This window comes from Acinonyx jubatus, chromosome C1 (genome assembly GCF_027475565.1).
Source record: "Acinonyx jubatus isolate Ajub_Pintada_27869175 chromosome C1, VMU_Ajub_asm_v1.0, whole genome shotgun sequence".
NCBI classification, from domain to species: Eukaryota; Metazoa; Chordata; class Mammalia; order Carnivora; family Felidae; genus Acinonyx; species Acinonyx jubatus.
Genome location: NC_069381.1, coordinates 217,421,844 through 217,449,271, shown reverse-complemented (window position 1 = coordinate 217,449,271; position 27,428 = coordinate 217,421,844). Strand labels below are relative to the sequence as shown.

General features: G+C 60.8%; 3 protein-coding genes across 15 annotated transcripts in view; all 3 read right to left on the bottom strand.

The window, feature by feature from the left end:
- Positions 1-11,198, bottom strand: part of SNED1 (sushi, nidogen and EGF like domains 1) — an 87,675-nt gene extending 76,477 nt beyond the window's left edge. For all 13 annotated transcript variants that reach the window (XR_008295679.1, XR_008295678.1, XR_008295680.1 and 10 more), the window contains exon 1: positions 10,620-11,198. Coding sequence is in view for 10 of the 13 variants with exons in the window: in XM_053216070.1 (XP_053072045.1) it covers positions 10,620-10,832 (213 nt within the window). In the remaining 3 variants the exon portion in view is untranslated. The remainder of the gene's footprint in view (positions 1-10,619) is intronic.
- LOC128314166 (histidine-rich glycoprotein-like) lies at positions 1,479-10,191 on the bottom strand. Its single transcript, XM_053216078.1, has 2 exons — positions 6,245-10,191; positions 1,479-5,901 (listed from the first exon to the last, which is right to left on the bottom strand). Exon 2 carries the CDS (start codon positions 4,025-4,027, stop codon positions 2,690-2,692), a length of 1,338 nt encoding a protein of 445 aa, XP_053072053.1. The 5' UTR covers positions 4,028-5,901; positions 6,245-10,191; the 3' UTR covers positions 1,479-2,689.
- A 3,184-nt stretch (positions 11,199-14,382) lies between the features above and the next one.
- CROCC2 (ciliary rootlet coiled-coil, rootletin family member 2) overlaps positions 14,383-27,428 on the bottom strand; it is a 74,312-nt gene continuing 61,266 nt past the window's right edge. Inside the window, 7 exon segments of the mRNA XM_053203868.1 lie at positions 14,383-17,936; positions 18,570-18,723; positions 19,939-20,036; positions 20,789-20,983; positions 21,253-21,380; positions 21,887-21,985; positions 23,684-23,830. Of these exon segments, the coding sequence (XP_053059843.1) occupies positions 17,537-17,936; positions 18,570-18,723; positions 19,939-20,036; positions 20,789-20,983; positions 21,253-21,380; positions 21,887-21,985; positions 23,684-23,830 (1,221 nt within the window). The 3' untranslated portion in view covers positions 14,383-17,536.

Sequence of the window (27,428 nt, the reverse complement as noted above, 5' to 3'; positions counted from 1 at the left end):
CGCAAATCAATATAAAAGCACACCGTGTTCCTGAACCGCATGACTCAATACTGTGAAGATGCCAGTTCTCCCACGCGGGTTTATATACTCAAGGCAGTGTCAAAAAATCCCAGCGAGTATGTGTGTGTTCGTGTAACTTGATAAGCCAATTCTAAACTGTAAATGCAAATGCGACGCCAAGAGTGACCATGACTCTCTCAAGAACGAGGCAGGTGCTTGCTGCGACAGACACTGAGGTCTCCCACAACACCGCGGTAACCTGGCGATGCTGGCTCAGGGACAGAGAGCCAGGAGGCAACCCCACACGCAGGACAATCCGTTTGGACAGAGGGGGCGCGGTTGAGCCCTGGGAAGGGGGACAGGGTGGTTCCTCTTTTGTAAGATGGGAACCCGTGTACCTTCGATCTCGTGCCACACACGGAGCCGAGCTCCACGTGCGTTAGACGCCTCAGTGTGAGCAACAAAACAATCCGGCAATAACACTGTTGGAGAGTATATTCCTGACTTCTGACGGTGGTTTTTAAAGTCCGGCACAAAAACTTCTAACCATAAAAAGAAACCTGGACACATTTTATTACATTAAAATTAAGAACGTCTACTCACCCAAAGACGCCATTAACGAGGGTGAAATAAGGCGCAGAATGGGAGGAGAGATTTACGATACTTGGGACCTGGGTTTGTCAAGCTCTCCCCCAAATCAACAGGAAAAAGGCATCTGTGTAGAAAAGAGGGGAAGGACTTTACAGATGAGGAAATCCAACAGTCGGTGAACACGCACAGGATGCGTTCAGCCTCGTGGAAGAGAAAGGAAATTCAAACCGCATTAACGCACCAGTGCACAGCTGCCAGATGGGTAAAAGCGTCGGCTAGGGTGTCACGCAGTGGGGACGCCTGTCGCCGCCACATCTAATGAAGCTGAAGACAGGCGCGTCCCCCGGCTCAACGCTCTCGCTCTCGTGTGAGACGTGCCCTTGTGGACGGACACCCGGGTACATGTTCCAGAGTTTCATAAACAGCCTTGTTAAAAATAGTCTAAAAGTAGGAACCCCAAATGTCCCCCACGGTGCAGCAGATAAACCACTTGTGATCTCTTCACGTAATTATCGGCAGTGACAAACCAAGACGCCGCGCCAAACGTGGGTGGGCAAACGTCCGCACGTTTTGGAGCAAAGGAGACAGGTGCAAGAGAACGGGCTCCGCGTGCCTCCGTCAGACCGAGTCTGCACACGGTCTTAGGGGCGCATGGTTGGGGGGGGGAGGAGGGTGAGGGCATCGTCACGAGGGGCCGGGGCTAGGGGCTTGTACTGCATTTGTGCCTTTGTGGCACATGCGTTTAGGAAGAGAGCTAAGGGTGAGAAGTCACAGGTGGGCAAGGTGACTGTGGATGGGACAGAGGCCACTGCAGCAGGCACCGGGGGACCCTGGGTCGGGTTGGAGCTGCAGGCAGCTATGGGCCACCTGCCGGGGTGGGACTGGCCTGCTCCCCACTGTGGCTCCTACAGACAGACCACTGAGTTTCCTCCTGTCTTTGAAGTCCAAGTCCAGCCCCCAGGTGTGTGTGGTGTGTGCCCCCATCCCACACTGACGCTGCCCGCCTCCCCCCCACCCCCCGGGTGTGGGCCTGGAGCCCAGGGGTCCGGGAAGGAGGCAGAACAAGCCGGCCCTGTTTCCCTGCCAGGGCAGGGCCGGGCCAGGACCACAGCCGAGAAGGCGGTGGGGGCCCGGGGGCTGAGCAAGCGGGCTGCTGGCAGGCGCTGTCACCTGGACAGGAACCTTGTTGGACTTCCTTCACCCAGATGAGAGCATCTGCTCGTCTGGTGGGGGTTTGGGGAGTGGGCAAGCTGGACCAGAGGGCTGGGTGTGGAGGAACTAGAGCAGGGAGCTGAGGGGTGCGGGGAGCCGTGTGGCTGCCGCTTTCCACCCCACACCGGGGTCCCTCCCCTCCTTCAGGGTGGGGCAAATGCCGCTTCCCACAAAATTCCAATTTTATTATTATTTTTCTACGTGCAGTAGTGCTTTATGAGACATGCGGTGCAGACACGGAAACTGAGGAGAAAGGATTAGGCCCAGACTCCCCCTCAGGTGCCTCCCCGTCGCCAGGTGAATGTCCTAGACGAATCATTTAGGTCTGATCTGCACCTGTGACTTAGAGAAGGGGGACCCACCATCACTACTGAGCCACTGAATCCCCAGAAACGTGGCCACGGGCCTGGGTGTTTGCTGGAGCCCGGGGCCTGGAACGGCCACCCCCCACTGGCCATGGGGACCTGGTGGCAGATGAGGGCACTGCCCAGCTCACCGGCACTCTCACAGAGACACAGGGAGACCCCAGGAGCAGTGGGGACAGGGGACCTGCTTGCATTGGTCTGCAGGACCTGTTGCTCCCAGCCCCTCCCTGCAGACCCCTGTGGCCAGGCCTCCCTGAGGCCACCCTGTGGTGTCCCTAAGCCAGGCCTTGGGGTCAGTTCTCCTTTCCCGCACGGCGGCTGTCTCTCTGGTGTCCAGGCACCTGCTGCTGAGAACAAGGCGCCACTGGGGGTCCCAGCCCCGGGTGGGACTTGCACACGGGCTACCTTGTGAGGCCTGCGTGCAGCACAGAACCGAGTGCAGGGGTGGGTGACCGGCAGTTGCACCCTCCACGCCATCCCCCTGCACTCTCCTGTCCCAGGCAGGTGCAGGAGGCCTGCGGTCAGTCAGCGGAGGGGGTGTTCCAATCCCCTCTGAGCTGGCTGATGGTCCTAGGGAAGGAATTGCTGGCGGTCGCTGTTAGGGAGGCCCCGAAGCCACATGTAACAGGAAACTGCAGTGACTCTGTGAACTGCAAGGTGGCCCTGGGGTGGAGAGGCCCCTCTTTGACCTGGGGGAAGGGCATGTGTCTGTGTGCATGCGTGTATTGTGTGTGTGAGTGTATGTGTGTATGAGTGTGTGTGAATATGTATGTGTATGAGTGTGTGTATAAGTGTGTATGCGTACGAATGTACACGTGTGTACGAGTATGTGTATATATATATATATGAGTATGCGTATGTGCATGAGTGTATGTGATGAGTGTATATGAGTATGAGTGTGTGTATAACTGTGTATGTATGAGTATATATGTGTACGTGTATGTGATGAATGTGTGTATGTGCGTGTGCATGTGATAAGTGTGTGTGTATGTGATGAGTGTGCGTATGAGTGCGTACATTGTGTATGAGTGTGTGTGTATGAGGGTGGATATGTAATGAGTATGTGTATGAGTGTGTATATATGAGGGTGTATGAGGGTGTATATGTGTGTATGAATATGTGTGTGTGTGTATGAGTGTGTGTACGTTTACGAGGGTGAATGGGTGATCATATGTATGTGATGAGTGTGTATGTGTGTGTATATATGATGTGTGTGAGTGTGTATGTATATGAGTATATGTATGTGTAAGAATGTGCTTGTGTGTATGAATATGTATGTGTATATATGTATAAGAGTGTGTGCATGTATATGAGTATGTATGAGTATGTGTATGAGGGTATGTGTGTGTATGAGTGCGTGTATGTAATGAGTATGTGTGAGTGTATGTGTACAAGTGTGTATGAGTGTGTTTATGTGTATGAGGGTATATGTGTGTATGAGTGTGTATATGTATGAATGTGTATGTGATGAGTCTGTATGTGTGTATGAGGATGTGTATCTGTGTATGAATGTGTGTGTGTGAGGGCGTGTGGTGATTGTGTATAGGAGTGTGTACCTGTGTGTACATGTGTATCAATATGTACGTGTGTATGAGTGTGTAATTGTGTATATGTGTGAGTGTGTGTATGTATGAATGAGCGTGTATGTGTGTACGAGGATGTATATGAGATGAGTGTGTATATGACTGTACATGTGCATGAGTGTTTGCATATTTATGAGTGTGTGTTGTGATTGTGTATGATGACAGTGTGTATATAATGAGTGTGCATATGTGTGTATGAGTGTGTACATATATGAGCGTGTATGTGATGAGTGTATGAGCGTGTATATGCATATGAGCATGTGTGTGTACGTGCATGAGTGTGTGGCTGTGTGTAGGTGATGAGTGTGTACGAGTGTGTATATGCACATGAGCGTGTGTGTGTGCCTGGGTGTGCAGTGCGGTGTGGGGGCTGGCCAGAGGGCGCCCATGCCTTTTCTGCAGGACCAGCCCCCTCCCCCCCCCCCCCACGCCGCCTGTTGAGAAGCACAGAAGGACAGCACCGGTGGCATTTCCGACTTGGATAAAACCAGGAAAGAGCGGAAATGTCCTGGAGAGCCTCTCGGAGGCGACCTGCAGCCCAAAGTATGTGACGTGTGTTTGGCGGGTCCCTGAGCCGGGAGTTTGAGGGCTCGCCAGTGCCACCCTTGCTGGGTGGAGGGGCTGCTCTGAGCGGGCCAGGCAGGCCTGGAGGGGAGCCAGGGACCCCCGAGGCCATAGCACCCCTGCTCTGCAAACATCAGATCCAAACGGGCGGGGCCTTGGTTCCTGCTTTGACTTCTCTGCCAAAAATAAAACAATAAAGCCCCTGAGGCCTTTTATAAGCTTGTTTTGAAAAATGTAGGCATGTTTTTTATTTCCTGGCAGCTTTCTGGGTAATTAGGATTCCTCCCACGGCACAGTTGGGGGCTGGAGTCCGGCTTGCAGGGCAGCAAGTGGGCAGGGCCCCTGGGGCTCCCGGGCAAGGTCAGGTCTGAGCCCCGGAGACCCAGAACTTGCCGCACGCCCAACCCAGGAAGGAGGGGAGGCCCGCCCGCCCCGGGCTGAGCCTCGGCAAACAGGCAGACTCAAGGGAGCGGCCCCAGGGCCCTCTTCCGGGGGAAGTGCCCCCACCAGAACTGGGGCAGGAGGGAGTCCCCCCCCCGAGGCTGGGACAGCAGAGTTTGGTGTTGGAGTAGTCCCTTCTGCCCCCACAGGCCCAGCCGGCCTGGATCTCGGGCCCCCGGGACTGGGCTTCCTGCCGTGTTCTCCCTTTCCTCTGTCCTCCTCCAGGGCCGCCCTGTGGCCACCCTCTGGTCTCCTGGGGGGCCCCACAGTCCAGGCCCTTGTTCCCCCACCAACAGAGGCTGCCTCTCCGGGTGTCCCAGCACCTGTCCCTCCTTTATCCTTGTGTAGATGGCAGCTCCCGCCTCCCCCTCCCCGGCAAAGCCTCCCCCCGCCTCTCCTCTGGTACACCAGGACCAGGTGCCCCCCCAGGGCAAGAGCCCAGCTCCCCAGTGGCTCCTGGACACGCCTCCCTGTGGAATACAGTCCCACAGCATCTGGGCACCCTTGCCCTCCCTCGGCATCCATTACCAGCCCGAGCCGCTGCCTCCCCGTCTCTCTGGAGGCCATGTTGCCTTTCAGCCTGGTCCACTCCTCAGATACCGGCGCCCTCCTTTTGGACACCCTGCACCCCTGGGCCACCCTGCATCTCTGTGACCACCATGGGGTCCACTGTCATCCTGCAGCCACCACAGCTGGAGATGCAGCTGGTGTGTCCCTGCCCTCCTCTCACACTCACTTCTGGGGACAGTAGTTGCTCCTTCGGGACCCCAGCTCCACCCCAGACCCCATCCCCAGCAAGCTTCAGAAGCTGCCTCTGCCCATGCGCCCTCTGCCCAGAGTAGCCAGCAAGGCTCGAGGGACTGCGTTTGGCTTTGGTCCACCCCGAGGCCAGCTCAGGGGACAGTGTGGTCCTGGGCTGCCTCCCGGTGTGGAGGGGCTGGGGTCAGGGACCCGAGCCTGGACCCCGTCCTGTTCTCACTCCTCCTTCCCGCACTCAGCCTGTGCAGCTCAGACTTCTGGACCTATTGAGTCCCCTCGGGCCTGGGGAGCAGGGCAGTGGCTAAGCACACAGTAGGTGTTTAGTGAACAACTTGCCCCACTTTGTAAAGAACCAGTTTTTGGATGTTGAGGCCCTAAGGCTGGGCCTCCCTGGAGACCAGGTATGGGGTGAAACCAGCCGGGTGCCCTCACCCAGCTGCCTGCTCACAGACCCACAGCAGCGGAATCCCTGGGGCTCAGGCTCTTCCAGATTGTTCTGTCCTGGGGCCCACTCACTGCCCCACCCCCATCACGGATCACAAGGAGCACCCGTGCCCAGGGCCCTGTTGGGGAGGCTTGTCCTGGCCGCCCTGTACCAGTAAATGGGAGGCAGTCAACACCCGAGCCTGCGGGGCTAGGAGTGTCCAGGGCCAGCCGTGAGTAGGAGGGCAGGTCAGTGGGTGTCCTCAGGAAGAGCAGCGTTTCTCAGATGGAACTCTGGACAGGCACCAGGAACCCCTGGTCAAAATGCGGAGTCGGGCCCATGCAAACCTCTGGAATCAGATCCTCTGGGAGGGCCCGGGGATCTACATTTCTACCATGCCCCCTGGCGACCGGCAGCACACATGCTGGGGTCGTGCCCTGCAGGTGCACACAGCTCCTGATGGCTGCTGGAGCTGAGGGAGGTGGGGGGGGGGGGTGGGCAGAGCAGTTGCCCCCGGGCTGAGCCAGGCCAGGTGAGGCGGCCACCTGACCCAGCAGAGGAAGGTGTCGAAGAGGATGCCCTTCTGAATGGCCGGGGCAGTAAGGAGACATTCCTTCGGACGCAGTCAGCCCACTTGGGGGAATTTATTGTGAGGAAAGGACGAGAGACCCGTAACAAGGCGTGTATAGGGTGCACGTGCACCAGCACACCGTCAATTCATGGGAGACACTGAAACCAGTCACAGGGGCAACAGTCAACAGAGCAGTCGACTTAAATAATTATGATGCAGCCACAGGAAGGAATATTACACTGTCACCTAAAAGCATGTTTCTATAAATTTAGGGCATGGGAAATGCTCACAGCCTAAAGTACCGAAAGAAATATGCAAAATAGAAACTTGCACGAAATGGGAGCCCCAGGTTTGTCTCGTGGGACCCTAGGTATGCTTGCAAACAGATCAAGAAGAATTTCACCAAAATGTTAAAAGTGTTGTTTTTGGATGGTGGGATTACGCCTGTACCATCCCACTGATCAGAAGATGAACAACAACATTGACCTAGAAGCTTCTAGAAGCTAGCTCTCTTCCAGCAGCCAAGATAGCGCGGTGAACAAAATAGACAAGGATGATGGTAATACTAAAACCAAAACACTGCTGTTAGTGCATCTGGACTCCTCGATTCCGAGCAAGGGCTCAGTCAAGGTTTTGGAATGAATGAATGAGTGAATGAATAAATGAACGAGGGAACAAGTCACTGGCGAAGGAGTGCACGAGGTTGCCATGGTGAGTTGTCTGGAAGGACAGGGTTTGGCGAGCTGGTCGCTTCTAGCTCCAAAGTTCATACGGTCACCGAGAGCTACGGAGTGGGGACCCCGGACTCATTCCCAGCTGGCCAGGCTTGCCTCCCAGTGGGGCTGGCCAGGTGTGTGGCCAGGTGCTCTGGGCACAGACACAAGGGTGTTCTCACCAGGAGGCATTCGCTCAGTTTTGACGTAAAGTCAAGCTGACAGCGTTACGCAAGGTCGCAGCCAGGAATGTCCTCCCACTCTTAATCCACACGCTCCCACTGCTCAGATTTGCCCCGTGCACGCGCTCTCCCCCCTCTGTCTGTCTGTCCGTCTGTCTCTATGCAATGTTTCCTGAGCTGTTGGAGAGTGAAGGGCAGACAAGAATTCTCTCTGCTGGAAGCGCACATGCAGGACCCAGGTCGGGAAGCTAGAGGTTGATGTGAGGCCGTCCACACTACTTCCTCCCATTTACACACTTAATCGTTTATTTCCTTTTACCAGTGCGAGCTCACTGGCTCCCCCTTTATCCAATGGCTTAAAACCTATTACTACCATTATTTTAATGCTCAGATTGCCCCCCCCCCCCCCCCGCCTCCGTATGGCCAGGGAGCCTGTTTGATGGCCTCTGTGTCCTCTGGACACATCCCAGCCATTCTTGGAGCACTCTTCTTCCTCCTGCGTGTGACTGATTCCCAGGTGCATTTTGCACTTTCCCTGCCAGGGCTCCCTCACCTCCAGAGAGTCCTGGTTCCTTCCAGGGAGAACTGGTGTTTGGCAAGCAGGATCCGAGCACCAGGGGTGCTTGGCACTGGGGGGTGTCGCAGCGTCGCTCTCCCTCAGTGGACAGAGCCAGGAAACGAGTGACCGTGTGCATAGACACATGTGCAAGGGCCCGTGTCCACAGCCGGCTGCCATGAGATGTGAACGTAGACATACGGACATACGTACTGTGAGGTCATCCCTCCGTGGCTCGCAGGGCACACGTCCACACGCAGGAAGTGGACACCAAAGGGCAACGACTGAGGTGGGGTCAGGGGCCAGCACAGGAGACAGAGCTGGAGGGTGTGGCGGGGACAAGGGGGCCAGACCACCCAGCCTCAGGGCCAGGAGCAGGTAAGGGCTGGAAGGAGAGCCAGGATCTCATTCACATTTGGTAACGCTGCTTCAGCCGCCTGATGCACAGGCTCGAGGGGCAGGACCGGGAGACAAAGGCCAGCGAGGAGGCACCTACATGCATCCAGGCGGGTGGGAACGGTGGCCCTGCCCAGGGCTGTGGCCATGCAGGCGCTGAGGAGTGGGATGTATTTCTAAGTCTCCAACAAGGAGGGGACAAGGGAAAGGAGGGAGGCATCAAAAGGCTACGGTGGCCCTAGGGAGGAAGCAGGACCTCTGTCTGGGTCCTGCTAAGTTTGAGATGCAATGCTAAGGAGGCAGCTGGACAGGGTGGTCTAAAGGCCCCTGAATCTGCATTCTGAGCCTCAGTTTCCCCATCTGCCCTCTGATATCCAGGCGTAGCCACCAGGTAGGCATGGGAGGCACTGGCCAGATCACCTGCTTTGGAATAAACACCTTCCCTTCTCTCACTTAGCTTTAATCGGAGCCACCCACCGGCCTGCTCGTGCGGGACCCCCGCGCCCTCCCGGCGCCGTCAGGCAAGCTGTCCGGGCATGGCACCCTCAGGAATCCCACGGTCTTTCTCGCTGAAGGAAGAGAAGGCACAGCGTGGCTACTTATGTCCACATGGACACTTGTTTTTCCAATATTATCTTTGTTTCCGGAAAAAGGTCTCATGGAGATATATGTTTTGTTAGCGGCCATAATGTTCATTTCTGATGAAACTGTTTGTTTTCCTAGTAGATCTTTCCACTTTAGAACCATTTCTCCCAGTTGTTTTGCTAAGAGTAGATGTTTTTGGTGAGGCTATTAAGAAGGTCAGCCGTCTTAAGAATATTTTCACCCGTGACTGTGAGGGGGAAAGCTGAGCCTGGCCCAGATGCTTTAGGAGCATTTTGACGGTGTTCTGTTCAAATGGTGCCAGCGTGAGTTTTCCCACTTCCAAGCTGCTCCGGCCCCTGCAGACCCTGAGCACAGCTCTGCGCTGTCCACGACGCACTTCTGGAAGTCAGTCCTGGCCTACAGAGAGGACGGCGGCCCCCTCCTACCACTGTCACGTCAGCAAATGCTGCTGCCAAGGTGCGGAAGCTTCCCGCATCGGCATGGGGAGTGCCGTGGTCGCCGGGGGAGAGAGCACATGACGGTGGCCACGGTGGTGGAGGGGCTGGTGGTGGCCGCTCGGACAGGGCCCGGTGAGGGTGTCAATAGTGCAAAAGATGGGAGTGGTGGTGCGGGTGGCCTTGAAGGTGGTGGGGAGGGTGCTGGTCATGTCAGGAGGGGCCGATGGAGTGGGTGACAGTGGTGAAGGGGGAGGTGGTGGCCCAGCGGGGGGTGCTGGGGCGGGTCCATGGCAGGACAGGTGGTGGAAAGTGGATGGAGTTGAAAGTGGCTGAGGTCGTGGTTGGGGCGGCGGTTGTAGAGGTAACAGTGCATCCGGCCGGCCTAACTCTTTTCTATTCAGGGGACGGCAGGTGCCCAGTGGCCCACCCACAGAGCAATGCGGTGACGAGCCATCACGTTTCATTCCCTCTGTGGCCCACAAATGGCTCCCACACCGGGAGCGCCAGACACCGAACCCTCGCCCTTGCCCCTCGCCCTGAGGACTCCTGCTGTCCTGAGTGCCTGGCCCCAGAGCTCCCTCTGGGAGTCCCGTTGGGGAGGCACTGGCCTGAGTAAGTGGCTCCTGGACTCAGGAGGAAGGGAGAAAGGGAGGGAAAGGCTCGGAGGGGACACTCCGCCCAGCTGCTGCCACACCCAGGGGGGCTTCTGCCCAGAAGCAGGCCCTGCCCTGACTACCTGGCCAGGGGTCCCAGCCTCCTGCCAGTGGGCCTCAGGCGTCAAGGAGGGCGGGGCGGGGTCTAGGTGGCTGCCAGAGGGTACTTGCAGGCCAGGTGCCCCGCTCGGGAGACTGAGGCCCCAGGGAGCACGTGGCTGCCGTCACACTGACGTCTGGGACCAGGACGGGGCCAGCACTCTGCGGGGGGCCAATGGCTGGGCGGACGCGGTGTGCGCACACTGCCCAAGCCCCGGGGGCGGGTGAGGCCGGGCCCGCGCTCCGCTCGCCCAGGTGGCCGGGCCGCAGCTCGAACCCCACCCCCGCCCGCCTCTCCCGCGGGCCGCTGTCCGGCCTTGGCCGCCGCAGGGAGGAAGCGCTGTCCTCATTCCACCTCTGGCCGCCGCGGTGCCAAGTTGCTGGCGGCGGCGGCGCGAGTCGGGGCGGCGGGCAGCGGCGGGGGCGCAGCGCCCGCCCCGGCGCCCCCGCGGCCCGAGGTTACTCACGTAGAGTCCGGAGTGCTCGGCGCCGAAGAACGGGAAGGGCACGGAGAGCGGCTGCAGCCCCGAGCCGCCGTCGTCCTGCTTGGGGGTGACAGCGTCGCCGCGCTCCGTGCCGAACGGGTAGAAGTCGGCGAGGGCCACCGCGCCGCGCACCCCGCGCACCCCGAGCCCCAGGGCGGCGGCCAGGAGCAGCGCCCAGGCGGCGCCGCGCAGCATCGCCGGGGATCGGCGGGCGGGACGCAGCAGGACACTGCGGGGACCGAGCGGGGGACACTGCGGGGACCGAGCGGAGGACAGAGCGGGGACACTGCCGGAACCGAGCGGGGACGGAGCGGGGACGCAGTGGAGGCAGAGTGGGGCGCAGTGGGGACAGAGCGGGGGGCGCAGCGGGGACGGAGCGGGACCGAGCCGGACGCAGCGGGGACAGAGCGGGGACCGAGGGGCCTCGCGGTCCGTGTGGGGCCGGAGCCGGCGGGGCCGGGTGCGGTGCGGGAGGCGCGGCGCGCCGTCGGGGAGCTCCCGCGCGCTCGGCCGGGCCGCGCTCGGGTCGCCGCTCCGCGAAGGAAGGCGCCGGGCGGGACCGCGTTCAGGGCCGGCCCCGCCCCAGGGGCCGCGGCTTAAATACCCGGCCGGGCGGTCCCCGGGCCTGGGCGGGGCCTGGGCGGGGCCATGCAAATAAGGTCGCTCTTAAAGCGCCAGGCCCCGCGGGAGGGCGAGGGCGCTCGCTGCGCGCCTGGGGCCGCCCCGCGACGGCGGGGAGGAGCTCCCTGGCCCAGGCTTTGGCGAGGTGAGCGCTTCGCGGGCGCGCTCCTGCGGCGGGGACCGTCCTCCTCCTCCGTGGGCTCCCAGCTGCCAGACTGGAGCGAGCCCAGAGGAGGCGCCTTGCTCAAGGCGCAGTTCTGAGACAGACCCTAAGGCCTGCCTGCCTGAGATGTTGGGCTTGGGCCGCTGCTCTACCGCAGAGTGTCCTCGGTCGGGGCCACCCTGGCTTAGCAGTGCCTTGGATACCCTTATGGAAGTGGCCAGGGGCCAGCCCCGTGTTGCTCCCCAAGATCTGAGCCTGTGGACACTTGTTGGGGGGGTGCTCCTGGTCTGATTTTATGTGAGGACCCCTCGCCTGGGGGAATTCAGGGCACTAACCAGGTGTTTGCATCCTGCGCTGACCCATCAGGGAGAAACCCCCGGGAGGTTTTCTGATGGGTTCAGGGCCCTAAGGGAACTTCACAGCAAGAGAGTCTCTAGCAGACTCCAGGGTAAGGAGGGCTCTAAGGGAAGGCTGGTCCTCTTGGGCGGGGGGGGGGGGGGGCAAGTGGACGGATGTTAGTGGGCCTGGCGGACCGCAGTAGGGCCTCCAGAGCCCAAATTCAGATTCCGTATCCCCAGCTGTGGCCATCCCAGCGCTTCTGCCGTCTCTGAGACCACTGACCGCACACCTGGTCCCTCCCCAGGTGCAGGGCCTGACTCCTGGGGTTGAGGCCCTCCCCCACCCCCCTTGCTCTCAGAATCCTGGTGTGAGGGGATGTGTGAGTGCAGGCCCAGCCCGGAGCCCCTGAAGACAGCGGTGTTCCCGTCAGAGATCAGCAGAAACAGCCAGCACGATAGCAGCAGCTGCCACTGAGTTTCTGGGCGCTCTTACGTTGGGCTCCGTGTTTTTTCTGTGTGTCCTAAGACGTCTTCAGTGAACAGGTGTTGCTCTGTGGTCAGCAAGAAATAGTAAATGTGACTTTTAGGAAGTAGTGGAAAGGTCCTCTGAGTGTGACTCTGGGGGCCAAAGGTTTACACAGGTCCCGTTCGGCCAGTATCCTGGTGGCCTCGTCGTTCAAGGAGGCAGCCCCTGTGGGGCACTGGCCCGAGAGAGGTTCCCCTTCAACTTCTCTCTGGTTCCCCTGTGCTCAACTGCGAGAAGGCCAGCCCTGGGGCCGGGCTTCTGCCTCAGAGAACCCTGGACGGCAGGACAACCGTGTGGTTCCAGGGAAGGACGAGAAAGGTCAAGGCCTCCCGTCTCTAGGAAAGGTCAGAGAGGACATCGAATTACGGGGCTGTGCTGGGAACAGAATCTTCACGGTGTTGTCAGCAGGAACCTGGGGAGGAGGGGCACGTCCCCACTTGCTCCCCTCCACTTACATACACATGCACATCCCCACTCACACACACACTCCCATTTCCACGTGCATGCTCACACATGGAGACAACACTCACACTTCCACACCCACACTCGGTCACATGTGCTCCCACATACAACACTGCACACATTCCTATGTGCCCCTCTTCACTGCTGACCTTCTGCCCCAAGGGATCCTAGTAAAGGCCCATGTCTGGGCTACGTTATGGGTCCACCTGGGGGCTTATAGGGAGTAGGGCTGCCCCAGAGAAGGGCTGTTTCTCTAGACATGGTGGGTGTGGTTGGCCTAGACCGGGGGTCCCAACCAGGGCACTCAACTGAATCCCCTGGGTGGATTTGTGAGGTGCTCAGGCCCGGGCCCCACGCTGGACGGCAGGTGCTTGTGGGTCTAGGCTGGAGCCAGCCACAGGCGGACTCTTCGGTCACGGCCCCAGTGAGGCCACGCTTACCTGGGGCCCAGGCCTTGCTGCCTATTTGCAGCCTGGTCTGGGAGACTGGGGGTTAACATGAGGCCCCACCACTGCTGGGCATTACATTTCAAACACACACACACACACACACACACCTCCACAGGCAGCAAAAAAGAGGAAAAAAGTGTGTGTTTTTTTTTCAGGTGCTAAAAATATTATCAGGAAATACTTTTCAGCAATGTGCCGTTTTAGGTTCCCCTCTGGACTCAAGGGCGCCTTTGTCTCTGCCACAGAAAGTCCACATTTATCAACACCAAAATCGTTTTATCAAGCAAGCTCATGTTCTGCGGCCAGGAAACCTGAGCCTCCCCAACAGGCCTGTGACATTTTAGTTTAGGGCCTGAGTATGTGTGCAATTTAGATGGGGGAGCCCTGGAGCCGACCTCGGGACACCCCAGGACTTGGGGCTCTGTTGGGGCAAGGTGGTGCGTCCTTCCCCACAGCGCACCTGGCCTGGTGGGCTTGTCCCTACAGGGCTGGGTGGGGCTCCCTGAGCAGGGCTCCGGCCGGGGCCCTAGAGGGCCCGGCTGGCTGTGCCTCCCACTGCTTTCTCTCCAGAGGCAGCAAGCTGGGCACAGATCTCCCCAGAGCAGCCAGAAGCCCCTGCCCCAGGTAACCCTCACCTGCCCCAGGAGCAAGGCTAGGAAGTTACAGGGCCCGAGGCTCAGGCTGGGTTGCGCCCTTGCGGAAGCCCACCCTACCTGGTTGTTTCACTGTGAGGCTGGACGGGGTCTTGTCACAGGTGGGAACGCCTGGTTCAGGATGAGCGGAAGGGACGGTCCTTGGGTCCTGGGCCCACTCGGCTCCGCCCCCCCCCCCATGTGCAGCAAGGGGGCACAGCCTCCAGGGAGCCCCCCCACACCTGGACCCCTGACGGGTGTCCTGCTATCTATCGGAGAGAAATGATCAGAATAGGGTTCAACGTTTACTTCCTGGGAAGTTCACTGCTGCTTTCTTCTTTGAAAAAACTAGAGAGGAATTAGAAACCTTTCGAGCTGGAGAATCTGCAGGGAGAGGCCAAAGATGGTTACGGGTGAGCTCAGGTTGGGCCTCTCTCCGTGGTTTGGGTGAGGAACGACGCCTTCTGCCGTCCACGGGCAGCCTCCCCCACCCCCCCCCCGCCCCTCCCCGCCCCCGCCCTGCCCCCACCCCGCCGCTGTCCCCCAGGGCACAGGGCAGAGACTCGGCTTGGCTTCCTGAGTGTTCCACAAGCGCCAGGGACAGGTGCGACAGAAGGGCTCTCAGGTGGCCCCCGCATGACCCTTTGCTGAGAGGTTTGGCAGCTGATAAAATCAAGCTTCTGTGGCATTTTTCATGACGTGGGGAAAAGCCTTGTGATAAAACGTCAAGTAAAAGTTTTTCAGAAGAGTATTCAGCGTGGCACGTGCAGCAGCCCCCAACCATCGGGAATGTTCCAATTTTACCCGAGGATCTGCTGTCACGGAGTACGGGCGGTGGCGGGTTTCTTTTTCATAGGTTTCATCGTCACAGTTTTTATTTGCAGTTATTTGAACAAATTAATGTTTTAGAAGCCGGAATATCAGTGACCCTGGTTCCAGCTGGCCCATTTCCTGCTCCAGCGGTGGCCCAGGTGAAGCCCCTGCCTCCCTCGAGAGCTGGGGTGCTGCGGGGGGCTGGGGCCCGTGTCCTCAGGGTGTTCATTCTCCCTCCGCCGCCTCGTCTGTCTGGTGGGAATCATGGCCTTCCCTGGGCTCCCGGGGGGCCCTTTCTCTGTGGCATCCCTGCTCTCCTCCTTCGTACACCCCACCTGCAGTGGCTACAGGGTGGTGATGGTGCCCCCACCCCTGTTGCTGAGGGTTCACGATGGGCCCGGTGTCAGTGTGGGCGATACCTCATAGAGGGCTCACCGTGCCCCTCGGGGGTGGGCTCACCCATTTCACAGATGAGGAAACTGAGGCTAGAGAGCCTGTCCAGAACCACACAGCTGGAAGGGGCGGAGCTAGGATTCCTCCAAGGCTGATGAGTCCCAAACTGATGTGGGGGCTGCTGGGCCTCTTACAGGCTGGAGGCCTCCGTGCGGGGTGGTCAAGGAAGAAGCCGTGAGCCTTTCCCCTCGGGCCACAGGGAGGGCATGGGCAGCAGTAGAGCCTGTCCTCTCGGCCTGGCCCCGCCCCAGGCCCTCCTGCCTTGACCTCACCTCCGGAAGTGTGGGGCGGGTGGTGCGTGTGAGGACAGGTGGATGCCCGGCAGGGTTCCAGCACCCCAGGCACTGGGACCCACCCTGCTCAGCACCCCCAGTCCGTCTCTGTCCTCCAGTCAGCAGGACGCTGTGCCTGCAGCCTCGCTGGCCTCTGGGTTTGACTCTGACCTCTTGCGGACTGCCTTGTGGCCTTGGTCCAGAAGCAAGACCTCGTGGAAGCCTGGTCAGGGAAGCCCCCGTGAAGTCCCCCGTCAACAGGTGTCCCAGGGTGCTGTTGGGAGGACAGAGCCAGGCTCCTCCAGGTTCTGGGGTAGTTGTCAGATGCACAGGCCCTTGTGCTGGAGATGCTCAAGGAAACACCAATTTATTTCCACTAGAAAAATCCTCTTTTTCCTAAGTGTATGACTTTATGTTGAGTAAGTAAAAACTAGCATCTCCTACATGGGTTGAACTATTAACATACAAAAATCGAGAGGTCTCACAGGTGCTGTGAAAGTCCCGCATGTGCAACCGGGGGCAAGGAAAACACCAAATCACCAGGATGTCGGTCAAAACATGGGGGCTTTCATTTTACTAACGAGAAGTCACCCGACCCCTTCCGCATCTGAGATACATTTTCCTCTTTCACCCGTGAGCGTGCACTTGCTTCTTCTGTGCTGGGAGCACCTACAACGCCAGCGGGTGCCGCAGACACGCACAGACTCGGGTCTCCAGCTGCTTGTTCCTCCCTCCTCACACCCCCGCCTGGCCCGGCCCTGGGGTCCTTCTGCTGGGGGGCGTCTGTCTACTAAAAGCCAGGCCCCGAGGGCCACGCGTCCCCTGTCAGGGCCCCAGCCTTTCCCATTTGGCAGAGCACGCTTCTGAAGTAGGGGTGCACCTGCCCGCTAGCCTCCACCGGTGGCACGGATCGGGCCGCAGATAGCACCAGTACGGCCTCCCGGGCCCAAGGCAGCCACTGCCAATGGGTCACCCGGCGCTTCCCTCCGAGCCTGGGCTGGGCTCCAGAGCCACACAGCCACCGGTGAGCAGGCTGAGTTGAGGGCGGAATGAAACCCGTCTGCTCCCATCCTTCTAGCCGCTGCTTTCGTACACATGACGGGCTGTGGGAACACGTTGCTAAATTCAAGCGGAAAGCAAGGTCTTGACAGGATGGCCTATTTTAAGCCCTGGATCGATCTTGAGACAGACATACGGCGATCGCACATTCGGGCAGCAAGGTGCAGGGACAGCAGTGAGGTGGGCTGTGTGCTCTCGGCCCTGCCCGCCCCCAGGAGTCCTGGAGGGCAGCCAGCACCTGTGCACGCAGGAATTTACCGGGCTGGCTGGTGCCCTGCGTATCGTAAACGTGCCGCTTGCAAAACAGGGGAGGCCATTTGGGGAGGAAGACAAATCACTCTGGCCGACGTTCATGGGGGAAATGAGTAAAAATGCTGACAGGTGAACCCCACAGAGGCCCGAGATGGCCACCTCGGTCTCCCTAGCAACTGGGGCCGGTTCCCCCGGGAATTTTCCCAGAGTTTATAGGCTGGAAAAGTGGGGGATTCTGCAACAGCTTCAGCTCTCACGGCCAGTGCTTCCCGTGGCCGGCGAGTCACAGGGACTTGATTCTGAGTCATTTCCAGCCACCTGCCACTGTGACGGACCTGCACTTCCTGGATACAGAAGGTTCCGCGGCCTCTGGACGTAGGGAAGTGGTGGCTGGGCCTCGCAGGACATTATGTTTTTGGCTCTAGTTGGTGGAAATATTTTCCACGTGTTTCCCCATGTTTATAGAGCTGAAGGCATGGAACGCAGCCTGTGGCTGCGGGAGCCGGCCTGATGGGGCCTGGTGACCAGGGTCTGGCCAGATCAGTGCGTCCCAAGTGGAGACAGAGTGCCAGGCCGGGTGCGGGCCAGGGGCAGGGCGGCGCCTGCGAGGAGTGTCCTGGAGGCCGGTCCAGGGTGCGCAGAGGTGGAGGTCCCAAGGGCCGGGGGGAGCTCGGTGCTCTGTGGAATCGCGGGGCGCCTGCTGGTATAGGACCCCGGGGGAGGCGTGGTGGGCTGTGGGCCATGGCACCACAGTCCTCTGAGCAGCGTGAGATGTCCGTTTGCCCCGTGGCGGCTCTGATGCGCTGTCGGGTCGGCGCTGGGGCCGTCGGGCCACCCTGGGGGCTTGGGCAAGCAGGGCTCACTTCTTGGCCTGCAAGGCCTGGCCGAGGCGGGCCTGTTGATGCCGAGGTGCTTCCTGGTCCGGCTGCTTCTTCAGACTGGCCACCTGGGGACAGGGCAGGAGCTCAGGTGGGTGGGCGGTGGCAGGGGGCGGGCAGGGCCTGTAGCCAGGGCTCCCAGGCCGTGGTTGTGGAGAGCTCTGGGGGTCCTGAGGAGAGGCAGGTGCCTGGGAGAGAGACATCAGGCAGGCAGGGGACTTGCTGGCTGTCACATGGGGGTATGTGGAGCCATGCTCTTCAGGGACACCCATCCCAGGGGTCCTATGGACTGAGGCCACTGCACACCCGCAGTGGATGGACCCCCTTCCATTCAGGCCGTGAACACACTCGGAGTGATAAGGAAATGCATGCTGCTCGGCTTATAAATTTGGCAAATGTGGCTTGGTGGGTTAGGGACACTAACTTGGGGGTGACACCGGGTGGTCACTTTACCCTTCTGGGTTTCAGCTATAAAATGAGAGTTTGGACCAGATGGCCCCCAGGAGCCCAAGGGTGAGCCCCAGCAGGTGTGCGTTCGTGTGGGGGGTGGGGGGTGCCGGGGGGGAGGGGCACTGCCATGTTTCGTCACTGCCTTGTCCCCACGTACACCACCGTTCTCCCTTCCTGACTCTGACAGACAGGTGCGGGGGTCACCTGTGCTCCGACTGCCATGTGCTAGGTGCAGTTGGACACTTTACCCGCGGTGACCTACGGCCCAAGAACTGTCCTCACCTTCCTCCTAGGGGCCCAGCGATGGAGGCACAGAGAGGCTGGTGGCCTGTCTCAGAACACTCGCTCCGCCCCTCGGTGCGTGGTGGGGGTGGTTGGATGGAGTGTGAGAGCCCCTGGGGGTGGCTGGGACCCCCCTGCCGCAGGATTTCAGGCCGAGGCCAGGCAGGCACCCCTGCGGTGTGCTGCTACAGGGTGCCCGTCCCTCCCCACCCCTCCCTCTGCCTGGGGCACTGAGGTCCAGGTCCCACTTCCTCCTCCGGGAACTTCGGCCGCCACCGCTACCGGTGGGTCTGCTCCCGGCTCTCCAGGGCCTGCACGGCCTGCAGCCGGGCCCTGTGGCCAGCTCCCGACCCCTGGGCCTGTGCCTGGGCCTGCTCCACTCTCCGGGCCCGAGGTGAGAACCTGGGCTCCTCCCTGCTGCCCACCGACCTGAGAGCTGCACAGAGTCCAGGGTAGGGCGTCCAGCCCTCCCCCTAGGGCTACTATTCCTTCCTCCAGCCCCCAGCTGGCTCCGCTGCCCTCTGCTGGGCACGGGCCCCGGCCCAGGACTGGCAGGCCGACCCAGGGGTTCGAGCACATTCAGCCCCTGGGCCTTGTCTGGCCCAGAGCCCCACCCACGGGCCTCCAGGCTAGGCCTCACAGCTGTTTTACTGGGATCCCAGTTTCTGCTTGGCTGGACTGGGGGAGGCGTCGGGTGGGGGGGGGGTTCGCGTGGGCGTCACAGACTGACTCTCGCCCCTGCCCCTCTTGCCAAGTCCTTGTGTGGAGGTAGGGGTCTGGCCAGCGGTGGGAGGGGAGATGCCCCCCAAACACACAGGAGCAGCCCCTGGACTTGCCCACAGGCTTGCCTGACCCCATGCTTCCCACACTCCTCCCCGTCCTGCTCTGTTCTGCACAAGCCCCCTCGGCCGTGTGGCCACTCCCGCGGGGCCTGGGGAGGGGACCGGGAGGGGCCCACAGAGCCCTGGGCCCTGGTTCCACCTCTGCCTGCCCCTTGCGGTGTGAGCCTGGTAGACCCCACTGTCGTCTGGGGCTGGGTCTCCGCATCGGTCGGTGTGGGAGCGGTCCGCCCCGCCCTCCCCGGCTTTGTGGGAGCCTCCGCGTGGGCTGTGCGGCGTGAGACCCATGGACACTCCCCGCCCCTGGGTGCACCCCCGAGGCTGGCCCAGCTGACCTGCCGCCGCTGGTGGTGCCTCGGCGCCCTGTCCCCTTCCTGGTGCAGGCTGCCCGCGGGCTGGGGCACTTGCTCCTTCCGCCCCCCCCCCCCCCCCCCCCCGCCTTGCCGTGTCCCCTTCTTTCCTCAGCGTCTCCTGCTCCGTCTGTAAGAGCCCAGGGGTCGGAGTCTGTAGAGGCCCTCTGGCGGTGGGGGGTGGGGGGGAGGTGGGGTCAGGCCAGCCTTCCCCTCTGGAAAGGAGGTTCTGGAAAGGGCTCTGCGTCCCCTGAGAGCAGGCTGGGTAGAGGGAGGGCCCTGCAGCCAGGGAGCGTGGGCTGAAGGAGCACGGGCTCCCAGTGCCAGCCTGCTTCAGGCCGGTGGGGGAGGGGAATGGCTCCATCTTTTGGGGTGGCCTCCGGGGCCTGCCGCCCAGGGGCCCTCCCAGCATGGCCCTGGCCTCATGGAGCCCCGACCCCCTGCACTCAGGGCCCTGCCCACTCTGACCCAGGCCCAACAAGCCTATGTCTCCACCATCTGTCTTTAGGGGGCTGCAAGCTGCCCCCAACCGTGCCCCCTTCTTGGTGGCCTCCGGCATGCTGGTCACAGAGCAGGGGGCTAACGGCAGGGGACTGAGAGAGCAAACATTTTCAACGGGAAGTTTGGCGGGCCTCCTTTTGTCCCTTGTGGGTGATCCTTTTGGAGGAAGGCACGGACACCCCAGGTCATGCCTCGTGGGTGCTGGATGTGGACAATCTTCTTCTGGAAGCCCATGGGTGGGCGCTGGGCCTGTCAGCAGTTGGGGCTCTCCAAACGGGGCCCCCTCCACTACCCTGCTCTGCCCGCCTGCCTGGTGGGTCCTGCTGGCTCCGGGCCAGTCCCTGTGCCCGGCGGGGGGCGGATGGGGCCCCTGGCCACTCCTCCGTTCGGTGTCTTCTTGCCCTGTGCCCAAGGCCTTGGGGCTGGTGTCACAGAGGCCCGGAGACGTGGCGGCTCTGTCTTGCTGGTAAAGTTATTCGGTCAGTAATAGGAGAACAGCTTACAAAAATAAGGACTTCCGGGGGTGCGGAAAACAAAGGGTCCGTTACAAAAATAAGGGCTTCTTTCTTCTTCAGGGGTGCGGAAAACAATGGATCCGCTTCCACTGAAGAAGGAAGGTCCTGTTTGTCTAAAAATCCAGTCACACTCCTGGAAGTGCATGTTAAAAAGGGAAGAGAAAAGTGAAATCCAAAATAAATAAACGGCCACATCCGGGTTTCCCCTCCTGAGACACCAATAAAGGGTTTATGGCTTTGGGGGCCCCTCACAGCTGACCTCCTGGAACTCATTAGCTGTTCCTCCCCTCCCCGACCTGGGCTGCAGGGGCCCACAACTGGCTCCGCGGCCCTGGGCAATGCCACCGCGGCCAGGCCCGTGCTGCCAGGAGGAGGCTCGGCTCCCCCCGCTCAGCAGCTCAGTGTCGTGCCCGCCTCTCAGGAGAAGCAGGACTCCCGTGACCGTGACCGTAAGGGTGGGCCGACCCACCTTCCTGGGAGGGCAGGTGGCCCTGCATGGACAAGCTGGCCAGTGGCTTTCAGAGACTGTCCTGACCTGCTGGCCCCTGTGCCTGCATCCCGTTCCCAGGGTCCCTGCCCCTGACTGCCACCCCGCTGACCTGGCCACTCGCCTCTGGAAAACCCACTTGTCCCCGAGTCCACGTCAGCTGGGCAGTGTGGTGGCCAGGGCCTGCCCTGGGACAGCTGTTCACACGTGCTTGGGCAGACTCTGTGCTGGAGGGTCCAGGCCCAGCAGCGCCCTCGCCTGGTGGGGCCTCACTGCTCTTCTTCGGGCCTGCTGGTCCGCGGGCACTGCAGCGGGCCCTCCTTGTCAGAGAGGCTGGGGGCCAGCTGGGCGCGGGGAGGCCTTCGAAGGCAGACATCCCTCCCAGAGGGACCCCGCTGCTCCTGGTTTGTGGCACAACTCCACACCCTCTGTCCCGCTCCTGCTGTGGCTGGTGGCCTCTGTCTTTCTTCCACTCCTTGCTGGTGCCCATGTGCTGCGCCAGCCCCTCTGTCCTCCAAAGTTTGCGAGTTCTGGACACCGGCCGTCTTGTCATCCATTCCACGGGCAACGACTCGGTTCCGGTGAGGCCAAGCCCGGCCTGTACGGTCCCCTGGCCCTTCTGCCCTCGGGCCGCACCGCCCAGCCCAGCCTGCCCCGCGTAAAGCTGGTCCGCAGGTCTGGGTGAGCAGGGGTGTGCAGTGGCCGGCTCAGGGGTCTCCTGGACCTGAGGCGGCCCCTACAGATCTGTGAGGCCGTGTCGTTTAACATGGACCCTCCCCACCGTCCCCTGGGAGACCCTGGCTGGGTGCTGCTGCCTCGAGCAGCCGTAACAAATGCCCCCCCCTCGGGGCCCGGTCCCCTGTTCCGCGTGTGCAGATGAGCCCCCGTTGGCACACGCCTCCCACACCTCTGCCCAGGCCAGCGCTGCAGCGGGAAGGGCTTGAGCCGGCAGGGCCTTGTCCCCGTGCTCCTCCTCTGTGCCCACTGAGTGCTTCAGGCCACTGTTCTAGGGGACAGGCCACGAGGGTTTCTGCCCAGATGGGGCTCAGGCATGCTCATGGAGGTTCTCGGGCACGAGAACCAGGCCATTAGGCCAGCAGGACACCTCTGTATCCTCATCCCCGTGAAGCCTTAGGAAGCCCACCCTACCCTGGGGACCGTGGCCGAGGCCCTTGGCACCCCTGTGAACGCCAGGACTCTTGCTTTCCTCACTTTGTAGATGGGGTCATGGAACACGAAGGGTCAGGTGCCTCAGACGCCAGGTCATCAGCCCGGCAAAGGCTGTCCCCACCCTCCCCTATGGCCTGATTCCTCCGTATTCCCTGCTCGAGTCCCCATCCTGTCTGCCCCCAGAGGGGGCTGTGAGGGTGTAACTCCGTCACAGGCAGCCGGTGGGTCTGCCACACAGCCCCATCCGTCTCAGGTGATGTGAGGGGGAAGGGCCCCCCCCACAGCAGGCACCCGCCGGGTGGACCCACAGAGCCACGAGTGGGCGTGGGGCCTGGGTGATGTTCCGCCTGGTTCCCTTTCTCCGGGCCCCAGTTTCCTCCTCCTCAGTCAACCTGGGCCCCAGGATGATGCTCTGGTGACCCCCACCCCTAATTTCAACCCGAATAGTTCCACTTCGACCTGTTTCTTACATGGAGACTGGATCCACTCACAGAATTACTGGCCGGTGGGCCCCTCGGCCTCCCTGCCTCCCCATTCTGTCTGCACACTGGGGGCCGGCTCGCTGCCCTGCCTTGCCCCGGACGTCACCGTCTACCTTTGTTCGAGGGCTTTAGTTGGGGCCCTGTCGCGCACCCTGCCCTGTGTGGAGACTGCTGGGGTGACTAGATCGGCTTCTCCCCTTGAGCCTTCCTGGTCTCCCACTGTGTAGGCCTGTGCATTCCCCAGCTGTTGCCCTGGTCCTGTCTGTAGGGCACTCCCCGGACCTGGGGTCATTTCCAACGTGGACGGCAGAATCTGGGGCTCCCGGGGTAGGCCGTGTGCCAGGCCACACAGCTCCATGCAGGGCTGTGGCCCAGACACTGGGGACAAAGCCGGGCGATTTGCTATGGCACCCCGGGGTGCCATACGAGAGGAGAGGAAAAGTAGCGGGAGCGTCACCACCAAGCATGGGGTTACGGAGGTCTACAGGGCGGCCCTGAGCTTGGAGAGGGGTGGGCAGGTGCAGGACAGGTGCCCATCCAGAGAGGCGCCTCCGGCAGCCTGGCCCAGCTTGGACCCCCACGGGATGCTCCCTTTTCCCCGCCTCCACCCGCCCCTCCACGGACCCCCGCCCCCACCGCCGGCCCCTGCGGCCAAGGCCCGCCCACCACCCCTGCGCGCGCAGCACCGCCAGCTCCCCCTGCAGGCGGTCCCGCCGGCGCGCGGCGTCTCCTCCCGCGGGAAGCGCCTCCCCTGCGCTGTTGCTGCTGAGCGCTGAGCCCCGCCTGGCCCACCGCTCACCCGCTCTCTTCCCCTGAGCTGCGCGTCCACAGCCGGCCCTCTGTCCTAGGGGCGCGTGCTGTGGAGCCGGAAACCCGGGGAGAGGCCTCGGGCCTCTGACTCCCTCCCGCCTCAGTTTCCCCGTCTGTCCGCTGTGGTGTCTGGGCATCTGGGGCTCCAGGTGTGAACGCTCGCCTCCGGCATCTCCTTTCCTGCCGGGGGGACGATGATTCTGTAAAGGGAATGCGGGGCCCTGCCCTCTGGGGCCCCTCACCTGCGCGGGCTCCAACGTGCCCTCTGCCTCCTGGCATCTGCGCCCCAGGCAGGGGACCTGCGCCTCCAGCCGCGTCCCCCTCTGGGCCAGGCCCTGGCTGTGCCTTCTGCTCTCATCCAGGGCCCCATGCAGTGCGTCCACTTGCTCCTGCGGAAAGGATCGTGAGGTCTCCTGGAAACACGGCCTGGGGTATGCTCCAGGGGCAGGAGCACAGGGTATCTGCCTGGACGGTGCTGCGGGTCTCTGTGTTGTAAAAAGTCAAGAACAGGTCGAGTACCCGTGCACTTGGAGTTCCCTTGGAGCCGTGGTGGGAAGGGCGCCGCTGCAGTGGGTGGGCTCTCTGCTGTGGCTGGGGTGGCCTCAGAAGACGCGTGGCATCCCTCCAGGGCTTCCAGCCCTTGTAACGGTCTACGGTAGTCCTCCCCAGCTCACCGAGCCTGGTGGGCTCAGCCTGTGTGCCCCCCTTCTGCCTCTGAGATCTGCCCCCGTGTGTCGTCGCCCCCCCCCCACGCCCCCGTCAGCACTTCTGACCCTGCTATGTGCACAGAAGCATCTGTCCTAGGACACTATTCCCTGCCCCACGGGCACCCTGGACACATCGGGCTCAAACTGAGCCCTGGTACGTGGCCCTTTCCCCTCCCCCGACACCCACTCACCCACCCTGCCCAGTCCTTGGCCCCTCTAGCTTCAGCCTGCCCAGACCGTCATCGTTTGCCTGGGCGCCCGTGACGCCTTTGCTTTGCTGTTTCCAGGCATGCTCCACGGGGTGGCCGACCACGCGTCTCAGTCCGTACATTGAGTTGGGCCGTGTGGTTGCTCTGAGCCTGCAGTGGCTCCCCACTGCCCTCAGGATGAAAACTGAGGAGGGAACATGGCCACTCGTCAAACCCACCCACCCTGCTCACTCTCGAGTGAGAGCCTCTTGCTGCCCCTTGCCTGAGCTCTGCCCGATGTCCTCTTGGCCCCGTGGCCCCCTGGCCCCGCGGCACTGGGTTCCCTGCAGCACCGCTTGGCCGTCTGTTAGCCATCGTCCCTGTCACCCCCTGCTCGGAGCCGTCCCCAGAACAGCGCCGTTGTGTCTCTTGGGCCCCAGGGCGGGCACACAGAGGGCCTGGAGAGCTCTTGTGAGCAAACAAACACACCCAAGCCTACTCGAGTCTGCCCGGCAAAGCCGCCGTCCTGCCCGCCGTGCCAGGCCAGTCTCCTGCATTTGAATCTTCCTGAGTGTTCCGTGGGGGAGGTGGCCTGTGCCTTCCGGTACCTCAGACTCCAGAGAATCAGGAGTCACACCTGTAGTGCTTTGGGGGCTGAGCGGGAAGGCAGAGGTGTGGCGCTGGGGGAGTCTGGGAGTCCCACAGTTGTCCACGCGGGAGCCTGTGGTAACTTGGACTCAAGGGGGCAAGAAGTTGAAGAACATGACTTGGAATCTAGAGACGGCTGGGGGTGTCACGTGGGGGCTGAAGAGCCGCTGGTGTCCCAAGGGCTCCCAGGCCTGTACTGCTGGGTGGTCCAGGACCCACTTACCAAGATGGGAAGGGGGCGCCTTTGGGGGTGAAGGTTCAGAGTTCAGTCTTGAGGAGCCTCCCAGGAGTCACTGGATGTGGGGCCAGTGTCACAGAACCAGGTGGCTCTGGAGGCCCAGGGCACTGATGGCCCAGGGAGGGGAGGGCTGTCCTGGGGAGAGGGGAGAGGGGAGAGGGGAAGGGAACAGGTCCTGGGCCAAGGAGATGTGAAAGCAGAGGGGAGGAGGCAGAGACCAGAGGGAGGGAGAGGTTGGTCCCCCGTGTGGAATGTCCCAAGAGGTCAGGCAGACGCAGATCCATAAGGGACCCTTTGGATGGGACCAAATGTTGCTTGTGACCTTTGCACGTGTGTGAAGGTGGGGGGAGGTGGGGCTGAGGGTGGAGGGGGGCAGCTGTTCCCAGCAGCCTGGCTGGGGGAGGGGAGACAGGGCTGCAGACAGGCGAGTGGGGTGCTCGTTCAGGAAGAGGGAGACTGGGCACGGAGCCAGAGAGGGAAGGCGGGAAGGCGCAGGGACCCCCTGATGAGCCACGCGGGTGCCAGCCCTGCAGCCACAGGGTCCCGGGCCAGCCAGGAGCGCTCACGCGGCCGTGTCCCGCGTGTGTGTCTGCAAGGCCTTCCCATCCGTTCGCTCGCTCACTCGGTTGTCACAAATGCTGGCGTGAACTTGCCCTGCTTGTGGCGGAGGCTGATTCAGAGGAGGGAGGGGAGTGCCTGCCTGGGGGAGGGGCTGCAGGGCTGACCCTGGACATCCTCCTTTTTGTCTGACGCCCGAGTACTTTAGAAACGGACAGTGGGGACCGTGCCTGTGCCTAAAGCCAGTGACTCACCCTCCCCTGCACACTTGAAACCTACTGTTTTCTGCTTGTGCACGTTTCCAGCAGAAAAGCAGAGGTTTCCTTCAAATATGGCTTAAATATTTCATGGTATTTTAAAGAGGTCCAAACCACGTCTGTGAAGGATTGTGCTCCTCTTGTAATGACTCAACTTTTCTGGAATTCAAACGAACCGTAATGAACGGTGCACCCTTTTAGGAAGGTCAGCCGGTGCACCACTCGGTTATTGTCGTTTCTGGTGTCCTGTTAGTTCCGAGTCCTGATGCTGTACAAGATGTGGGCTGGGCAAGCAAGCCTCGCAAACCCAGGTTCGGTTGGAGGGTCCAGGTAGCTGCAGGAAGCTGGGCACACGGCCCTGCCCTCTGGGAGCCTCGGAGCCCAGATCCCCCCGGGGCCCGGCCCAGGAAAACACCGGCACCAGGAAGCGCTCAGACGTAGAGGGGACCCGGCCTGCACAGGAGCCCAGGGCCCGATGGCAGACACCTCTGGACTCCGCGCTGCCTGCCTGCCTCTCGCTCCACTCTCCCGCTCTGACCGGCTGAGCCTTATCGTCAGTTTCACTATTGTTTTTCAACTATTGTTTTCCTTTAAAAATCTCAAACGTTCATTCTTCCCTGTAAACGTTGCCCAGTTTCCCTCCAAACATACCATAAACAAACAGACAAAACCAAACCAAGAGAGCAAACAACCGACAACCTACAAAGCAGGACCATAAACGCAGATCCGTCCGGAAGCTAATCAAAAGCTCCTAACGGCCCTTGAGCCTCACCCCCTCAGCGGTGCGACCGGACACGGCAACCAAAAGAGAGACAGATGTGTCATCATTCTTTTGAGAAGTAAAAACTGAAACTCTTAGAAAAGTGGTAAAAAGAAAAAGAATTCATGTCAGAAACCCATGGTGCACACGGGCCCACAAGGAAGGAAACTGTGATAACGCGGAATGCTCTATTGAGGGAGGAAACTCAAACATAAATACATCACTTACTCAGTTTAAGAAATGAGGGAAATTACAAAAACACAAGAGAGGATGTTAATATAAGCTGGAATGAATAATTGTAGGCAAAAATGCGAGAAGAGGTCAAGTTGGTTCTTTTGAAAAGACCAGTAAAACAGAGGCACTGTTGGCAGGTCAGATTAAGAGAAGCAGCTAGAAGCCTTCGAGGCCAAGACACAGACACAGCCACAGGTATAAATAAGATAGAGCCTCAGGTACAAAACGGGTCCAACCAGAGACCTAGCTACATGTGTGATAGAATGTCAAATAGCGTGTGCAGGTCCTTGGCATTTAAAAATACAAGGTGGACGGAGGTCCAGATGACAACAGCCGCCCCAAGGGGAGAGGCGGCCCCCGGCGGCCCCCGCATCGCCTCGGGAGGAGCAGGGGAGAG